The sequence below is a fragment of the Onthophagus taurus genome, chromosome 8, assembly GCF_036711975.1.
Source record: "Onthophagus taurus isolate NC chromosome 8, IU_Otau_3.0, whole genome shotgun sequence".
In the NCBI taxonomy this organism is placed as follows: domain Eukaryota; kingdom Metazoa; phylum Arthropoda; class Insecta; order Coleoptera; family Scarabaeidae; genus Onthophagus; species Onthophagus taurus.
Genome location: NC_091973.1, coordinates 16,742,023 through 16,761,330, shown reverse-complemented (window position 1 = coordinate 16,761,330; position 19,308 = coordinate 16,742,023). Strand labels below are relative to the sequence as shown.

At 35.1% G+C, this 19,308-nt stretch overlaps 1 protein-coding gene and 1 long non-coding RNA gene across 2 annotated transcripts; one reads left to right on the top strand and one right to left on the bottom strand.

Moving 5' to 3' along the window:
- Positions 1–7,550: 7,550 nt before the first annotated feature.
- On the top strand, positions 7,551–8,551 carry LOC139430926 (uncharacterized). The gene is made up of 3 exons (XR_011641284.1): positions 7,551–7,651; positions 7,731–7,999; positions 8,382–8,551. It is a non-coding gene; the product is annotated as an uncharacterized lncRNA (long non-coding RNA).
- Positions 8,552–13,058: 4,507 nt separating this feature from the next.
- On the bottom strand, positions 13,059–14,168 carry LOC139431303 (uncharacterized). Its single transcript, XM_071198951.1, has one exon. It carries the CDS (start codon positions 14,166–14,168, stop codon positions 13,059–13,061), a length of 1,110 nt encoding a protein of 369 aa, XP_071055052.1.
- Between the last annotated feature and the right edge of the window lie 5,140 nt (positions 14,169–19,308).

The window sequence follows — 19,308 nt, the reverse complement described above, 5'->3', positions numbered from 1 at the left end:
GCGGCCGCCACCAAATATAACGGAGGACAACCCGCCAGCACATTCCAAGGAGCATTGTTCGCTGCAACGAGACTAATTTACGTTTAAAGTGGACGTTACTCACCCGGTCCCCCCAGACCTGCACACCATAAAGGCAAACGCCCAGAAATAGTCCGTCATATACGGTAGCCATAGCGCTGCGCCCCAAGTCTCACTCCGTCCTCATCACTCGCCTCAATCTCTCGACCAACACCAAAACCTTATCTCTGACGTGGGTCAGATGGGGCAGGAACGTCCATCTCTCGTCGATGATGACCCCCAAGTACTTAATTTCCCTTTTATAGGAAATGCTGTCACCATCAAGACGGAGAATCGGATTTCGCGCAAGCCAGCCGCTGAGGAGGATCATACAAGACTAGGCAGTAGACACCTGCAGACCGTTGTCCCTGGTCCACCCGTCCACGTGCAGAAGCGCCGCATTTCCTTTTCGTTCCAGTTCTGCCCGACGGTCGGCGCTGACTTGCAACAGCACGTCATCGGCGTAGGCCACCATATGTACACCCTTAGCCTTGTAGCCCAGCAACTCATCCAGGACGATGTTCCAAAACCGTGGTCCCAAGACAGAGCCCTGGGGACATCGTCTTGTAACCAGTCTCTCCACGGTTCCAGGGTCCGACGACATCACCATTCGCCTCCTACGGAAGTAGTCCCGAACTACCTCGTAAACGTTCCCCGGTACCCGCGCTTGCCGCAAACGTTTTAATACCGCCGGCCAGGGCAAGTTATCGAATGCCGCCGTTATGTCCATACGCCGAGGGCATATTTCTTTGTCGCTCCGGTGACCGCACGTCTCACCACGCACAGCGCGTCCACCGTCCCCAACCCCTTTTTAAAGCCAAATTGCCGCGGACTATGGCCGACGTTCGCCTCGTAGTGACTATCAATTTTTGACCATAATATTCTTTCTAGTAATTTCCCCAAGACCGGTAACAATGATATAATGCGGTATGACTTAGGCTTCGTAGCCGGTTTCGATTTATCTTTTAAGAGCATAACCGCCACTGCTCGCTTCCACTGTGTTGGAAAACGTTTGAGCTCAAAGCACATATTATAAAGATCCTTTAGCACGCCTCACGCACATTATACCGCATTAGGGCGCCAAGCACGCACTTCGCCGTTTCCGCCCACCCTATCACCTCCGACCCGTTAGAAGTTACCGACGATATCAGATTTCGCACGGGCACTTTGTCCATCACAACCTTGTATACTAGGCTCCACGGATCATCGCGGTTCTTCTCGACGAACTTGGCCCAGCCGGCCCTTTTCGTAGCCCAGATATTCGCTTTATATTTACCGAGCGCCAGTAGTATAGCTATGTGCGTTCTAAATCAAAATCCCATAAGATTTTACATAGGGGTCCAAATTCACATTTTATCCCCACCACTACCTCCTTTCGAGGTTCTTTCCACGCCACATTTTAAATTCAACCAATCAGAGCGCATCATTTCCAAGAACCTTCTTTTGGCGGGAAATTTGAATGAGACTATCTAGATCGATGGGCCTTATCACGATGACGTCATCATCGATATATCGAGGCCTTCATACATCCGAACATAAAGCGTTTGGTTCCGGCTGGGTGCGGGATGCGGGCGGATAGAGCGCGGGGTGCAGGGTTGCTCAATCAGAGCATAGCATTCTCCGAGAACCCTCTTGGCCAATGCCATATGTTTCATTGGAATCGCATTACTAGCTTTTATAATCTCCTGTTTCACTTTATCTTTCCGTTTGGTGGTTCTTGTTAGAGGCATGATTACTCAGACAGAGAGACAGACAGACAGACGGATGGATGTACAAATAGGTCAGTTCGGGCTGACATCCGGCTGTTAAATGAAGGATATTTTGATAAAGTAATGTTTTAAAAGGAATGATTATAGTTGAATGTGATGTTAACATGTTTTCCTATAACGTCCATTGTTTAGGTCTCTATCCTTATCGATAACCAGAAATCTATATTTATCCTTCCAGCATTCGGTACACATTAATTTGAATTTGTCAAATGGTAGATCCGTACCGACATGTTCATCATACACGTGTTGTAAATTTAAATTGTCTTGTTTGAATAGAATAATAAAATTGGTGTTATCTCGTATTAGATATTTAGGAATTCGTGCATAAGATTAACATATGTAGAAACTATCAACGCTAGTTCTAGACCAAAATCCCATAAGATTTAACATAGGGGTCCGAAATCACATTTTATCTTCATCACTAATACCTCGTTTGAGGTTCTGGCTACGTCCGTATTTTTAATTCAGCCAATCAGAGCGCAGCATTCTTTAAGAGCCCTCCTTTTGTCGTGACATTTTGGATGAGACTATCTAGGTCGATGGACCTTATCATGATGATGTCATCATCGACACATCGAGACCTTGATATGTTAGGACATAAAGCGTTTGGCTTGGAGGTTATAAAATGGTAAATATCTCGTTAACGATGCTTCAAACCGAAAAATTTATCACATTTTTAGCTGATACTCCAATTTTCTTGCTTCATCGCAAAACATTAAAGATGTTGGTAGGCAGGCTCCAAAATAATGTTGGCGAGAGTTTAATAAAGAGGTTGATATTCACGCGATACGGAAGCGATAAGGAAAAATTAAAGATATTTACAGATTATATATTTATTTAAAAACCATAAATTACATAAATCGAATAAGGAGCATTTATTATTAGTATTACAGTTCAAAAAGTTTAATTAACATGTAAGTGCGGTAGAGGAGCGTTATAGTTAACGATTAAACAATATTATTATTTAGAGGACAATGACGTAGGACAACATTTACCACATACCTCTCCCGTCCGTACTCACCCTGGACTACACTCCACCGCACCGAAGGCAAGTCCCAGCGCATCCAGTCCCTGCCACGACCAAACCCCCGACGCAGCCCCCGAACCGTCCCCCAAGGGCTCTAACCTTCCATCCGCGCAGTCCTACGGTGCCCGCAGGCCCTCCCTCTGCCTTCTCTGCCCCACAGCGTTTATAGCAGTAGGTATAACATGCGGGTTCTTCTGACGTCACACCCCCCACCACGGCACCAGCGCGTGGTCTGGCGGTGAGGGGTCGGCGGGGCGTGATTGGTCGAGAGCTGGTATGGCGGGTATGCAACCCACCATACACCGGAAGTGGCGGTCATTTTAAAATGGCGCGGCGGCGACGTCGTTTCTTCGTGACTAAAATGACGTCACACCCGCCCGCGACCGGAAGTAAAGACATTGAGTGAAGATGAGGTGGAGAGTTAAACTTAAATATATCTCATGCTTGCAAAAACAGTATAAAACACAAGTCATAAAAAATATATAAAAATACAATCTCGCGGAACGGATTTACTACTTCATTAAGCGCGTTATAAAAATCTGAAGCAACTTCGCGAAATAATTACTATGCCATTACAAAGACTTCATTTGATGAATTTCTCTATTTATTATACTAATTTAATACAATCTATTCTCACCAATCAATTCCAAGAGGAAAGTATCTCCCTTCGAAGAATTGGAGTATCGAGAGTGCGCGCTCGAAATAATCACGCTAATTCCAGATCAAATAAAGTCTGCCATAGGTGCTTTGAAAGTAAACGATGTTTTCAAATGAAAACTTGATCTTCATTATAATTATATATATTTCATTTTTAATTATACATAATTTTATATCATGTAAGCAATTGGAGAGAATTTGGTATACACTGTCAGCGGAAAAGCAAGAAAAATTAAAAAAGATTATAATGTTGGTGGTGGGGGCGATGAAATAGATCGACCTCTAATCTCTGTAACAAAGTGTAGTGTATGTGAAGAGAAGTGCGATCTATGCATACATTAATTGTTTGAACGTTATCGCGAGAAGAATAATGAATTTTACCCTATTTTACACAGTAGTGCAAAGTGCGCTACTCATCAAAGCGCCTCAAACTACAAAAGAGGCATCAATTAGTTTCGATCCGGATTATACAAGAAGAGAAGTAGATATAAAATGGTTCTCGATGAATCAGACGATAGAAGAAGATGAATTTTCTATTATACCGAATTGTTCACATGAATCCATTATTACATTCAAAGTAAAATTCACTTTGGAGGATAATAGTACTATGACTAGTAAATGGATTTCGGTATTATACGATGTTGATTTAATTTCAATATGTTATAATAACATTACAGTAGTTATAGTTGCTTCAATAATAATATTAATAGGAATTATATATAGTTGTATACTTTTGTTTTAATAGTTTTTATGAAAGTTGCATAGAATTTGGTGCGATAATATTAAGTTGTCTATAAAAAGCAGGCTAAATAAAGAAGTCGATAAGAATTATTATGTTTTATATTATTGTTTACGATTTAATTGCACAACATCATTTTTATTAATCCAGCTATTATGTGAAGAAGGAAATCCCAACCAGTTAACGTATGCTTTATTCTTCGATCGTTTAAGTGCTCGTTCAATAAGATAAATATCTTTGAAATTAGTAGCTTGAAGTTCATGTTCATAAAAAGCACCCAAAATGGGATTATTTTTCATATCATTAAGCGGGTAAGTAGGAGGATTTGTCATTTGAACTTTTCTTATTTTAAATAATTCCATGCTCCAATTAGCCGTATAGCCCTTTTCAAATAAAGATTTATGTTTACTAATACGAACCACCTGCCCTACAATAAATTTCCCCTTTCCCGCAATCTTTAGTTTAGTATATGCAGTATTTAACACTCGATCTGCGTTATCCCTGTTAACGTTCGAAGGAGCTAGCCCTGTGGTTCGATGCTTTGTATTGTTGTACTCCTTAGTCACGTCTTGAAGTATATCAATCCAAACTTGGTTGCCTCTATACAGAATCGTTTTCTGTAACTTTTCTCTGATCGTCCTAATGACTCGTTCAGCCATTGAGGCTTTCATTGTGGTGAATGTGGAGTAATGATTGACGTTACGTTTATCGAGCAATTTTCTTAGCTCTGCATTATAGAATTCCTTTCCTGCATCAGTTTGAAAATTTTTCGGAATCCTTTCATCTTCAGAAAATGCTGCTTAAGGCTATTCGCACATCTTTAGCTGTCTCTAGTCCAGAGATATTGAAAAACAATCAATATATGATTCTTATTACTCATGTGCGGACATATCAGCTAAATCCGCTTCCCATAAATCATCTAATCCTTTAACAATTGTTCGTCGTCTTTGAAAACGTTTTCGAGATGGTTTATGTAGCTCTACGATTATTCGCTTTCTTATGTCAACCTCATTCATGTTAATGCACTAAAAGTACTTAATATAATGATAACTTTGCTAAATAAACACTTATGTTTTATTACTAAATTAAGTTCAGTAGCTATAACCGAAATAGATTTTTCCATACGCAATTTTAATATGCTACGTCCGATATTTTCAATATAGCATCAAGGATTTTAATATCCTGTTTATTCATATATTCCCGAATAGAGATTTCGCTATCTTTCAACCTTTGCTTCAATGTATTCGTTGGATTCGAAATAGTCTTTTCCATACCTAATTTTAATTGATTATGTTTTTCTGCTAACTCATTAGCATCAATGATTTTATTATCCTGTTTATTCATATATTCTCGAATAGAGATTTCGCTATCTTTCAAACTTTGCTTCAATGTATTCGTTAGATTCGAAATAGTCTTTTCCATATCTAATTTTAATTGATTATGTTTTTCTGATAACTCATTCATTTTCTCAATTTCATCGTTGAGAAAATCAGTAGCTTTATTATATTCACGGAAACCATTGTCATATATACGAAATACGCTATTACAACGAGAAATCTCGTCTGTAAGACGATTCCCTGCTCTTCGAATGTGTTTATCAACATATTTTTTTGTTGAAACATCCTACTCGTTAAGAGGATTGGATACATTACATACACGTTTGTTTTCTCCATTTACATCTCCATCGTTCGTAATACCCATATGAAATCCTACATTGTGGTATACAATTTGTATGCTGTTTTCATTAAAGTTTCTAAATTTATCCATTTCAATAAATGATGTTTGCTTCTTTTAGTTCTTCTATTATAGATACAATTTCGTTATTATGAGATGTATTACTTGCTTGTTGAGAACTAACTAATAATCGCAGTCTATCTACATACTCATTTATATCATGAAAGTATACATATTGATAGGGCCTATTATCTCCAGCTATTAAATTTAAGGACGAAGAGCTATGCCCGAATCCAATACGTGAATTGAATGCCGTTGCTTCTGACTTAGTTCTTTTACGAGAAGTGCGATGCGTGCTCTCTCCTCCTTGACGATCAATCAACCGCTTAATAATATTTTTATATTTAAATGATTTGTTACCCTTTATTTTCCCATTAGGATCATTATTGCGTTTATGGGCGTGTGTATCACCCACTATTTCTAGGTATTTATTTATATAAACTTAATGTAAACGAAGAAAAATATAAATTAGTTGAATATTGTACTTTTTTACTGGTTTATTCTTAAATCCGGCTTGACAAGTTTCGACTTACGTCATCCTCAGAAGCGCTACAATACGTTATTGAGTAATATTAATTGATGTTACAAATTAAAAATTAAAAGATAAACTTACTCGTTAATTCAAAAACCATAGTTTAAAAAACGCACGTGCATTATCAATATTTGAAGAATTTCCAATATTTTCTGTCACAAATTATTGACGGATATACATTATAAATTATAATTTTGTATAAAAATGATTAAAGTTTAAACTATTAACACATTAAAATTTGAGGTAAAAATAAAACGAACGGACGTTACAAGTAAATGAAGTAAAATGGATGATCTTGCAAGAATAATTCAACTTTTTGTTCGAAAACCAGATTTGAGAAAAGTGAAAAATATGTATTGCGCATGTGCTTTTGTAACTGAATTTATGTTTCTAGCTATTATTAAAATTAGTTTAGCTATTATTAAAATTAGTCAATTAAAGTATTACAATTAAAAAAAAAAGTGAATTCATTTAGGAAATTTGGCAAAATAATATTTTGGCAAATATATAAAGTTTTATGCATTAACCCTAGGATGCATAAACCGGGCTTCTCAGGCCCGGCGAGTATTTAGTTACTATAGTTATTTTATTGGTTAAGTATAATAGGGTTAAGTTTATTTTATATAATAAAAATAAAATAAACGTGTAAAGGGTGGGGAGTTTGGATTTTAAATTGCGTTTTTTAAATATATTGTAATGTTTTACTGTGTGTGGGGACTTTGATTAATTGAAGTAAAACTACAATGTTCGGTTTTTCAAAAAATAGGGTTCTTTAATTTATTTAATTACAATAATAATAGTAGTTTTAACTATGAGACTCTAATTAAACTCAGGGTTTCGGGCAAGTTCAGTTCAAAAAATAAATTTCTTTTGAATTTAAATTAAATTTCTATCGACGAGACGTAAAACTTTTAAATAAAAAACAGAAAACTACAATTATCGACTGAAAAATCGATCTGAGAGAGAACACGTTTATTTTTTATCTTTTTGAGAGAGAACAGGGTAGAAAACTCGTTATATTCGTCCTTGAAATAAAAAATGGCTAACGTTTTAAATTGAAATCAAACTCGTTGAAAAAATAGTGTTAAAAGAAAATGAAAGTTATACAAGAAAAACTGAAAAATCTTTACCCACAAGTAAGTATTGATAATGAATTATAAAGGAAATTCTTGTGAGTTATCTTTTGAGTTTAATTGGTTAATTTTTCTTTTATAGGTTATGTTAAATAAAAAAAATAAATTATCAACCGACTCACTGCGAAGAAAAAGGGTTGGGATTCAATGTGGTAACAGGATAATGGATTGTCTCTTGGTTTCGGAGTTCGAACTAGTTTTTCCGGATTCCTCGTAGTTTCAGGTCTCTCTTTCGGTTTATTCGGGATTGTCTACGGGATTCTTCTGACGGATGAGTGGACTGCTTGTCCTTCGGATTTGGATCTTGGATAATTTCGAAGATGTTTCAGGAGTTCTCGGATAAGGTTTGAGGTTAGTTCAATTATTTAATAATTTTGAGGTTATCTTTTTTTTTTAACTTTGACGTTTTGAATTGACTCGTTGGCCTCGCGGAGATTTAATTTGTTTTTTACTGTCAATCGACGTAAATTCGTTGCTGGTCAGATGACGACTGTCTCCTGTTTGCTTGCGATTTTATACTCAGCCCCCCTCCTGTTTCTTCCTCGTTTCTGATTGGTTCTTAGGTTTGCGCCTTTTTCAAAATTTAAAATTTTTGCATCGAAATTAGCGTCATCTTTCGGATTTTCTTGGAACTAACCTTCAAAATTAAATTCTTTTTCCGTTGATTTCTTCCTTATTCCTTTATGAGTCGTAATAAGACTTCGTATTCATCGTTGTCTTTTCTTGTTTTCAGATATACATTGGAGTACACGCCAAATTCCATCAATGAGTAAAGTTAGAAAAATTCAATTTTAAATCTACGATTTCTTCTTCAAAATAACGTTAAAACATCAAAGCATGGATGAAAAATGTGCTTTAGGAGCTGAACTAATTTAATTGATACCTTTGGAAGCAAACTAAACGGTTTTAAATAAAATTTCTACCAACAAAAATTTCTCTGTCCAAATTTTATGGTTATGTTTTTCTCAATGAACTATGAAATGGTTATTTTTATCACAATATTTAACAATAGTACCCCAAAATCTGCGACTAGTGTGTGCGGCTAATTAAACTAGTCCTTGGTATTTTGGGGAAAAGGGTTTTGCAAACAGTTGTAAAGAGGTGGTTTAATACGAAAAATTTGATCATTAAGACATTCGAGTTGTGTGTTGTTTTTTATAAACTTGTCTATTTCGTAGCTTTCAAGAAGCTCCAGTTGGTACCCTTTGTTCTGTTTGTGAAGTACATTATTGTGGACATTATTAGTAAAAAAGTACAATATACAATTAATTTATATTTTTCTTCGTTTACATTAAATTTATTATAATACTGGTACACAGTGAATGTTGGAACTAAATTTAACTATCTTTTCGCTAATTTACCAACCGAAATTATTACCACGGTAGTCGATCTCATTCAGGCTCCTCCGCTTGCGACCCCATATACCTCTCTTAAAACGGCCTTAATAGAAAGATTATCACTAAGTGAAGAAAAACGCTTAGATGGTATCCTTTCAGGATCACAGATGGGAGATCAGAAACCATCAGAGGTTTATAGATCTATGTCCGCAACAGTCGGTGGATCGCAAGTGGTGAGCCCCAAATTACTAATTAAGTTGTGGGAAAGGCGTTTACCTCGGGTAGTTTCCGTTGCACTTCTATCATCCGCGAAGGAAGAACTTGCAGACCTCCTTACGGTCGCGGATAAGGTCTGGGAATCCCTAAATTTGCCTTTGTTGCCTTCTTCCACCACTTCTTCTTCCTTCTATAACGACGCACAACACAACACATACAGGGTGTCCGCTAAGGTATCCGAGAAACTTCGTATATGAATTCTATGATCAATTTTAAGCACAATTGATAACAATGATGACAATTAATGACCTGAATGTCAACAATTTTATTCTAATATCAATTAAATGGCTAATTATTCAATTACCTAGCAACATGTTATTTACTGTTTAATATCTATCCATACGATCTGTCAACTTCAAACCTCGATATTTCAACAACCGTTTGGAATTCGAGAAAAGTGAATAGAATCATTTGTGCTTAAAATTAATTATAGAATTCATATACAAAATTTCTCGGATATCTCAGCCGACACCCTGTATTATCAAAAACACCACAACACTCGCGAAAACAGCATTACGACGCCACCAATGACACGACATGACGAAATTTTAACCTCTATAAAAAATTTGACTTTAGCTTGCCAAACGCTTTTGGACCCAGTTGCTCAACAACAGCAGAATACGACAAAAAGATTAGAAAGTCTAATTAGTGCTTTAGAAGCACAATTTAGCAATACATTACCATTTAATAATTCAAAACCGTGTCATTGTGATTATAGACGACAAATATCAAGAGACCGAAATCGAAGAAATTCGAGGAAACGATCCTTGTCGCCCAATAATCGCACTAATATTTGTTGGTCACGCTTCGCTGTCACATACCACAGACGCTTCTAATACAGGTATAGGAGCAGTTCTGAGCCAAATTATTGATGAAACACCGCAACCGTTAGCATTTTATTCACATAAACTTTCTCCAAGTCAAGTTAAATATTCAACTTTCGACAGAGAGCTATTGGCAATACATTCTGCCATAAAATTTTTTAATCATTTCCTACATGGAAACAATGTTACAGTTTTCACCGACCACAAACATAATAACTACGGCAATATTTTCATGAACAGAAAAAACACCAAGACAAACCAGGTACCTAAATTACATAACACAATATACATCCGATGTGAGATACATTAAGGGAAATTCCAATATCGTTGCAGACACTTTGTCCAGGACAAATATTGAATCCCTAAATTCTCAGTACCCCGACACACTTACACTTTACAAAGCTCAACTCACAGATATCGAATTGTCGAACTTACTACATAAACAATTTTCTCACACTCACACTACACCCTATCAGTTGCTGCTACAACTGCTACAACCCACAGCGCTACCTGATATCAAATTATGGTGTGAAATATCAACGGATTCTCCGCGAATTTACATTCCGCAGCAATTTAGAGGAATAGTTATAGAATTTCAGAAATCATGTTTACAATGCCAGAAAGTTAAGACACAACGGCATACAAAATCGCCAATTCTCAAAATCAAAGTTCCAAAAGTTCGATTTGAACAAGAGTTTTTAACTGTTTTACATAAATAAAGTCTTTAAATTTTACGTATTATTTTCCTTTTATTACTTTATTAATTTCATTAATGTTTAGTAACTTTAATTCAGTGGAATTCTCAGGACATTTTAACATTTCTACAATACCAGGATGGCCAATCCTTTCTTGTAAATGATTGCTAATTTTATCCTTAAGATCGCTGGTGAGTTTCTTTTGTTGAGCTCTAGTTATAACATTTACATTTACTGCGTTATCTGTCATACTTTTAAGTTGATCTAAAGAAATTTCTATGCGGGACAAAGCATCTGCTGCCATGTTACTTTTTCCTACTATATATTGAATATCGAAATCATATTCTTCTAAAACTAATCTGAATTTCATTACTCTACTGGAAGGATTAGTCATACTAAACAAATAAACAAGTGGTCGATGGTCAGTAAATATTTGGAATTTCCTTCCGAATAGATAAGGTCTAAAATGTTTTACTGCAAATACAATTGCTGTTAGTTCTTTTTCGATTGTACTGTAATTTTTCTCGGATTTATTAAGGCTACGACTACAATACAGGTCTGTCATCTCCATTACAAAGAATAGCACCAACAGCATAACCTGAAGCATCTGTTTTTAAAATAAAAGTGTTATCCTTGGAAAAATTTGTATATTGTAGTATAGGTGGACAAATAAGGCTGGCTTTTAATTTATCAAATGCGTCTTGACACGCGCTATCCCATTTAAAGATTACACCTTTACGCCTCTCTTCCTTGTCCTTGGTTAGGTTTCTCTGTATTACACGCAGCTCTTCAAGAAAATGCCGAAAACTCGTCACAATCACTTCCGACATTCAATAGACATAATCGGGCACATCTCTTGCTTGGTGCGGAAAATTTAATTTATAAGTCTTGGGTTCGGCTAAGATGACGCTTCAATCTTCATTCCATAGCCCTTTCTCTCGCTCGTACCAAATATATCACCGGCCCACAGCAGCAACACGTAAATATTAAAACAACACCAATAAATGCGATTATACCGAAAATTTCGGATATATGACCCGTTGAAACATCAGATGTTTGACCACCACTATTTCCGGATTGAGCTATAATTATCAGTAGTGTAAGAATGCCGGTTCTAGAGCGGAAGTTGCTCCTGCTGCTCCTGCGGTGACGTCACGCCTCAATGTATTAGGTATAGGGGGGGATACCAACTAAAGTTTGGGGGAAAAAAAATTAGGTTGGTATTAAAAGTAACTAGAGATCTAGGGATTTTTAGAAAATTAAATAAAAAAATTTAAATACAATGGCGCCACCTAGATTTGAGTGGTGTAAGTAGGACTGAGTTATGCGCACTCTGGTGTGTGGTGGATAAATAAAACACAAAATTAATAAATAAAAATTAATATTATATTTATTTTAAAACACAATTACTTTTCTTCAATTTTTTTTTACCATCAACCCTCATATATTTAAACATATTAAAGACACTGAACCTCTGATGATCGAAGATGCATCTTTCATCGCTGTGGTTGTTGTAGGTTGATCTTGTTTTGCGGAGGTTCCTCCTCCTTTCTTAGGATTTTTAACTTTAAAACTTACTTTAGGATCTGTCTTCAACCGGAGTAGTTGATAATGAAAATTATTTATTTTTCGAATATCAGCTGGAGATGATGCTAATGTAGTATGTAGTAGTAGTAATCTCTAAGGTTTCAGCTGAAGGTGATGCAGTAACTGCTACGGTTGTTTCTCCTTCTTCTTCTTCTCCGCTATCGCACAATGTTGTCGTAATAAAAAGAAAGAAGAGGAAGACCGTTGTACTTGAAATTGTACTAAACATTTTCTTTTATATCGTGATTTACGAACTAGAGGAATCAGCAGCGGTTAAAAACGAACTGAATCGGGTCTTTCGAGTGCGGCGGTTGTTGACGCGTTAACGAATCGCAGGAAATATGCGGTAGGATATGTGCGAAGATTAGATAAGAGGAAACTCGCTCGCAGACGATGAATAAGAATAATACATTTAATAAAATTAAAAAAAAAAAAAATAATATATTTAATGAATAAAATAAATTTACCTGATTTACCTGTTTACATTTTTTAAATTTAAATTTGCTGAGCGTTTAAAGGCGTGCCTCCCGTCGGCGTCGCTTGAATGCGCATGCACAGGAAATTAGGAATGTTTCTAATAAAATTTCAGCCAACTTAAATACGACTAACTTTATTTTGTTTACATAAAAATCCAGTTCATCTACTTTATTAAAACATAATGTTATGGACATAGAGTTGTTTACAAACTGATCTATATTTGATTAATCATACCAGTTAAAGGAACGGTTCCAACATTTAAAATATCATTTTGCCGTGAACAATCAACTACAATAATCGGTGTATGTGCTAAAAATGTATCTCTGTTAAACATTGGTTCTGCAAGTTCTCGATCGTAATAGGTTTTTGCGAAATTACAATACATTTCATATAAAACTGCAATTTGACCTGTCTTAAAATTTAAATTTAAAGCTTCATAGGGATATTTCTCACTATTTAAAAACACTTTCATATCTGTTAAATTACAGTGGTCAAATTGTGATGCAGAACGTAACGGATTATCTTTTCTATTGATTTGAAACCCTAATATAAAGTATCTGGGTTTTTCTAATTGAGTAGATGTTTTAATTGTCCATGTGTGTTGTCTACTTTTTGGTAATGATGGGTATTCATGTAAATCAAATGATCTAAATCCCATGTCTAATTCAATTCCTTGTTCAATGTACTCTAAAAGTTTTAAACGTTCAACATCGGCTACAGAAACATGAGGCACTTTCCATACTATTTTATTAATAGTAATTATCACATTAGGTAAAAGACTTTCGATAACATTCTTGTCTGAATTACTGCGTACTAAAACTAATTCTTGACGGAGATTTATCAAAATTTTATTATAATCTTCTGCGAAACCAAGAAAATATTTCAAGGGAACACAAAAATCTAAATCTCCTTTATTTTCATTTACTTTAACATTTGGATATTCGAAACCTGCGTTAGAGGCATGATAGTATTCCGATCTTGTTAATGAGCAAAGATTTTTTAATGTGCTAGCTATTCCTGGATTTCTTACTCTGTCAATTACGTTCCCTCCACATTCAAATCGTACTTCACTAAACATATGAGCGATCGGATTTACTGATAATTTTGAATCTTTATCAACGGTTCCGTCATCTTTCAATAGTTTCCCTTGTACGTAAATAAAAGATTGACTTGGTAACGTGTAAACGTCCTGTTGTTGAATTGCAATACGAATTTCATCGCTATTGTTAAACGAATTTGATGAGTATGGTAAATGATTATGATACTGAATCCGTACGAGTGAATTATCAAATTCTACTTTATCCGAGACGTTTAAGATACTCATATTGAATATTATTTTATTAATTGTAAACCTAATGATTCAAGAAATTGTTTGTTTTGAGGTGTTAACTGTTTCACAGTGTGAGGAGAACTAAAAGTATTGGTTTGATTTCGTGGGTTTATATAACCTTTCACCTTAAGAACCATTATTACTAGAGAGCTTTAAATGTAGTCTTATCTTGATGACTTCTCCTCTGAAATTAACCAACACTCCGTTTTGATCAACTATTTTAAGGGTAATATTATTAATTATTTGTGTATTCAAAGGCATATATATTAAATTGTGGGGAGTTTCTGATATTTTATAACCTTTAGGTACTGTAGGGAAAAATGAGTAGATAGTGTGCGCAGGTATGTCGTTGTGATAAGCTCCATGTGTTATGCTACATAGTACTTGTATAGAATTTACTTTAAATATATCTACAATATTGCGAGCTCTATGCGGGGATTTTATTGGATCCAGTACATCTGATTTATTAAATCCTAATATTGTTGAGATGGAGTTGTTTATATTAAAATCAATAGTTTTGTTACATGTGATCACTGCTTGTAGCGTATCCTCATTTGCTTGTAGGCTAAAGGTCACACCATTAATATTCTTTTCTTTAAGTTGTTTATTAATAGCATTCGAAATGTGTATTAATTCATAAGAGATCCTGTTGGTAGTGCTATCAATACATTATCTATTTTTAAGCAATTGTTTGTTTCATCAATATTTGGAATTGAGTTGTAACCATCAAAGCTTACAAGTGCCAGTTCATATTGATAATTAGGATTCAGTTCTATTGCAGGGTGGTAATTTGCTGTTAGAACAGATGTTTTTCCTACTAAATCAAACGTCCACATCCTTTGATTGTTGAAGCTATAATGCGTCCGATAGTAAGAAATTTAAACATAAATAACCACAATTACTTGTGTTATAGGTTTGATATTGATGGTGATTATATTTAATAATTACATTATTTCCAGCACTCTTGAAATAGTTCACAATTTCTTTACTTGGTTTTAAATTACCAAAACTATCAAAATAAGTAATTATATTTCCCTTCTTAATATAGGCTGTCCAATGAGTGCCAGGCCCTTTCACACTATCCAAGTTAATAATACCTCATTCATTATTATTAATACGTATAGGCAATTTATCTCGCATGAATATCCCTCTAAACTCTGGTATTCCCAATATTTTTACATAACGCATCAAGTCAACGTTTGTTAGCGCTTTCTGCTGTTGTATGGTTTTTCTTGGCGTGTCTTTAAAAAAACACCTAATCCTTTTTTATATGGTTTTAAATATAGACCTTTACCTAAAGCTATTGATTCCATCGTTTGATTATGTCTTTGACTTTCCTTGAGGGCCGTTTGTGCTTGCTTCGCTTTATTGACAGCACTTATAACGGAAGCAGTGCCACCTGCTAAACCTCCTAATGCACTTAAACCAGCAAAAATTGGAATGAGCGGAAGGATACCACCGCTTTTCGGAATTGTAATAATTCTAGAACGAGGTTTCTTTTTGACAATACCTTTTACGGCACGTAAAGCTAACTTTGCAGCAGATTTCAAATCATTAGTGCTTGACTCTTTTAATTTTATTTTAGCATTTTTAACGGCTCTATTAAAAGAAATGGCTTTTCCACTGGCTCTTTTCTTCATGATCATCCAATCACTTCAATGGTCAACAGACAAATGAATATTATATGTTCAGATTCAGACTTATATAGGAGTCAGTTATACCATAAACATGAAAGTGATAAAACAATCTTACACATTAAATATTGATGATATTGATAATCACTTCAATGGTCAACAGACAAATTAGAACATTATATATTCAAAATCAAACTGATATAAGAGTTAGTTATACAATAAACATGAAAGTGATAAAACAACCTTACACATTAAATGTTGATGATGTAACAATACAATTTAATAATAATAATCAATCACCTCAAAACAAAAAGCATAGTTATTTATTTCCAAATAATCTACGTTGCATAATATCCGGACCTTCTAACTCTGGTAAAACAAATCTGATAATTAGCTTATTACAGGATCCTAATGGACTATCCTTTAAAAATGTGTATGTGTATTCAAAGTCATTGTATCAAAGCAAATATGAATATTTGAGAAAATTACTACAGCCTATAAAAGGTTTAGGATATTATGAGTATAGCAGTAGTGATGACATAATGCATCCTTCCAAAGCGAATGAAGATTCGGTTTTTATATTTGATGATGTAGCATGCGATAAACAATCAATTATTCGTGATTATTTTTGTATGGGACGACATAAGGCAATAGACAGTTTTTATTTATGTCAGAGTTACACGCATATTCCAAAGCATTTAATACGTGATAATGCAAACTTTTTAATACTTTTCAAACAAGATGATCTAAATTTAAGACATATTTATAACGATCATGTAATACCCGATATGAAATTCAACGTCTTTAAGAAAATGTGTTCAATGTGTTGGAGAGATAGATTCGGATTTTTTGTAATCAGTAAGGAGGACGATATGAACAATGGTAGATATCGTAATGGGTTTCATTACTATATAATACTGTGATTGTGTATGTTTCTATATCAGTCATGTTAGTGATACGAACAGGTGGAGAGCTGCATTTACCCGGCTATCAGTTCTGTGGACCTGGGACAAATCTCATGAAACGCTTAGCACGTGGAGATCCTGGCATTAATGACCTTGATAGAGCATGTAAAAGTCATGATTTAGCCTATACACAATACACAGATTTACACAATCGACATATAGCAGATAAAGTATTAGCTGCAGAAGCATGGAAAAGAGTATTAGCGAAAGATTCTTCGATTGGTGAAAAAGCTAACGCATGGTTTGTTACTAACGCGATGAAAGTAAAACAAAAGTTGGGTTTCGGATTGGAGAATCCGAAAAAGTATCGGTGTTTCAACCGATAAATGCGGTTGGTCGGATAAAACGGATTGGTTAAAACCGGTCGGATAAAACGGATCGGTTAAAACCGGTCGAATAAAACGGATCGGTTAAAACCGGTCGGATAAAACAGATCAGTTAAAGCCGACTTGAACAGTTCTAATAAAACTCTACAGTAAGCACATGCATTAGTCAGTAAGTGTTCATTCATTGTACAGAAAACATGGATTCAAAACAATTAACACGAAAGCTTATTAAAACAAGAGAAAATGTGAAAAAGAAATTGGATAAATTAAAAGCAAGGAAGCATAAATCTAAACATTTGCTTCAACAGCAATATAAAGCAGTAACAACCCCTTTAGAAAAAATAATTTCCACAATTAAACATCGTATTAAAGTTAAGAAGGGAGAGGAGGAGGACGAAGAGGAGGAGGAAGAGCTTAAATCGGAGGAAGTTAAAGAAGAAGAATTTAAAACAGTAATACCTACAAAGAAAAGAAGAGTATCAAAAGCAGTACAAGCATCACGTCTACCAGAACTTCATCAACAACAACAACAACAAGCGCCTCAATCACCAACAATATCAATATTAAGCGATGACGATGACGATGTTTTTGCAACATCTCCATCACCACCACCACAACCAACGCAAACATCACCACCTGCAGCAGCAGCAGCGACAGCAGCAGATGAATCTCCATTACCAGAAACTATGAATATTAATGAAGAATCATTTTTCTTATATTTGGAACAATTTGCTCCTCTAACAAGATCCTACATTGAGGGTTATGTAAGAGATGATAACAATGAATTCGATTCTAGCAACAAGGGAATTCGTGTTAATATTTTAACTGATAAATATTACATTGGAGATAGTGAAATATCCTTTAGTAGTAAAACGAATGATATAACCATTGCAAATAAAACTTATAAGGGTACGAAAGGTCTGTATGAGCTAATTTTCAAGAGGGAACCAGAACAATATACTAGTGACGATCAAAAGAATTACGTTGAAATACTAAAAACAACAGCAGCATTAAACAAAAACCAAGATAAAAGCAAACAAATTATGGGTGACAAGTCGGACAAGTATCGTCAAATAATTGCACCTGTTTTAAATGCAACGGAAGGAGTTGTACGACGGAGCAGAGTAAAAAGCGTTCCTGTTCGTATGAGAACTGGTGAAGGTCTCATGCAGCAGCAGCAGTACAATAATCAACGGTCAAATTTTATTTATTGGGATGATCCTAATGAATTAGTAAATAGATTAAAACTTTTAATAGCCTCTCAGCTTGCCGGTAATACGTCACATGGTAATGAAATTAATAGTATTACAGAAGAGTTACGAGAAGCTCATATAATTGTATAAACCTACAATACATTCATCATTTTAGTTATGACTATCCACAAGTTCGGACATCACATTTCTTCCTCCTCCTCCGCCTCCTCAGTAGAACATAACCATTATTCTTATTTGAATATTTCTTTGACTGGTGGGAAAGCTGGACATAGTTATGCGCTGAGTAATTTAAAAAAATATTATATTTTTCCTATTGAATCAGGAGAAATTTACTCTATCACTATTAAGCCATCGGACACCACTTTTATAGTAAACAATAGGATTTATGATAGCTCAAATGGGAAGGGTATCAAATTGAAGAAAGGTGATAGATTAAGATTTATTCCATCTCCTACTGCGACGATTAATACACTGTTTGTTGAAATCGTAGTAACATGTCCTCTGATATTACAAGAAAATTAGCTGAAGAACTTCATAAACCTGCTCGAATACATTTTAAAAGGAGATATGTACTTACTAAAGGGATAAATGATTTATACCAGGCTGATTTAGTAGAGATGATACCTTATGCACGACAAAATAGTGGTTATCGTTATATACTCGTTGTAATTGATGTCTTTAGCAAATATGCATGGGCTGTTCCGGTAAAAACTAAATCGGGTAAAGATGTTACTAAAGCAATGAAAAGTATTTTAAAGGATGCAAACGCACCAAAAAACCTTCAAACCGATCAAGGAAAAGAGTTTTATAATAAAGATTTTATCTCACTTATGAGTAAATTAAAAATTAATCATTACTCTACGTTTAGCTCATTAAAAGCATCTATCGTTGAACGTTTAAATAGAACTTTAAAAGGTTTAATGTGGAAAGAATTTAGTGTGCAGGGATCTTTTAATCTTTTAATTTTATTAACATATAATACCCGCAAGCATTCC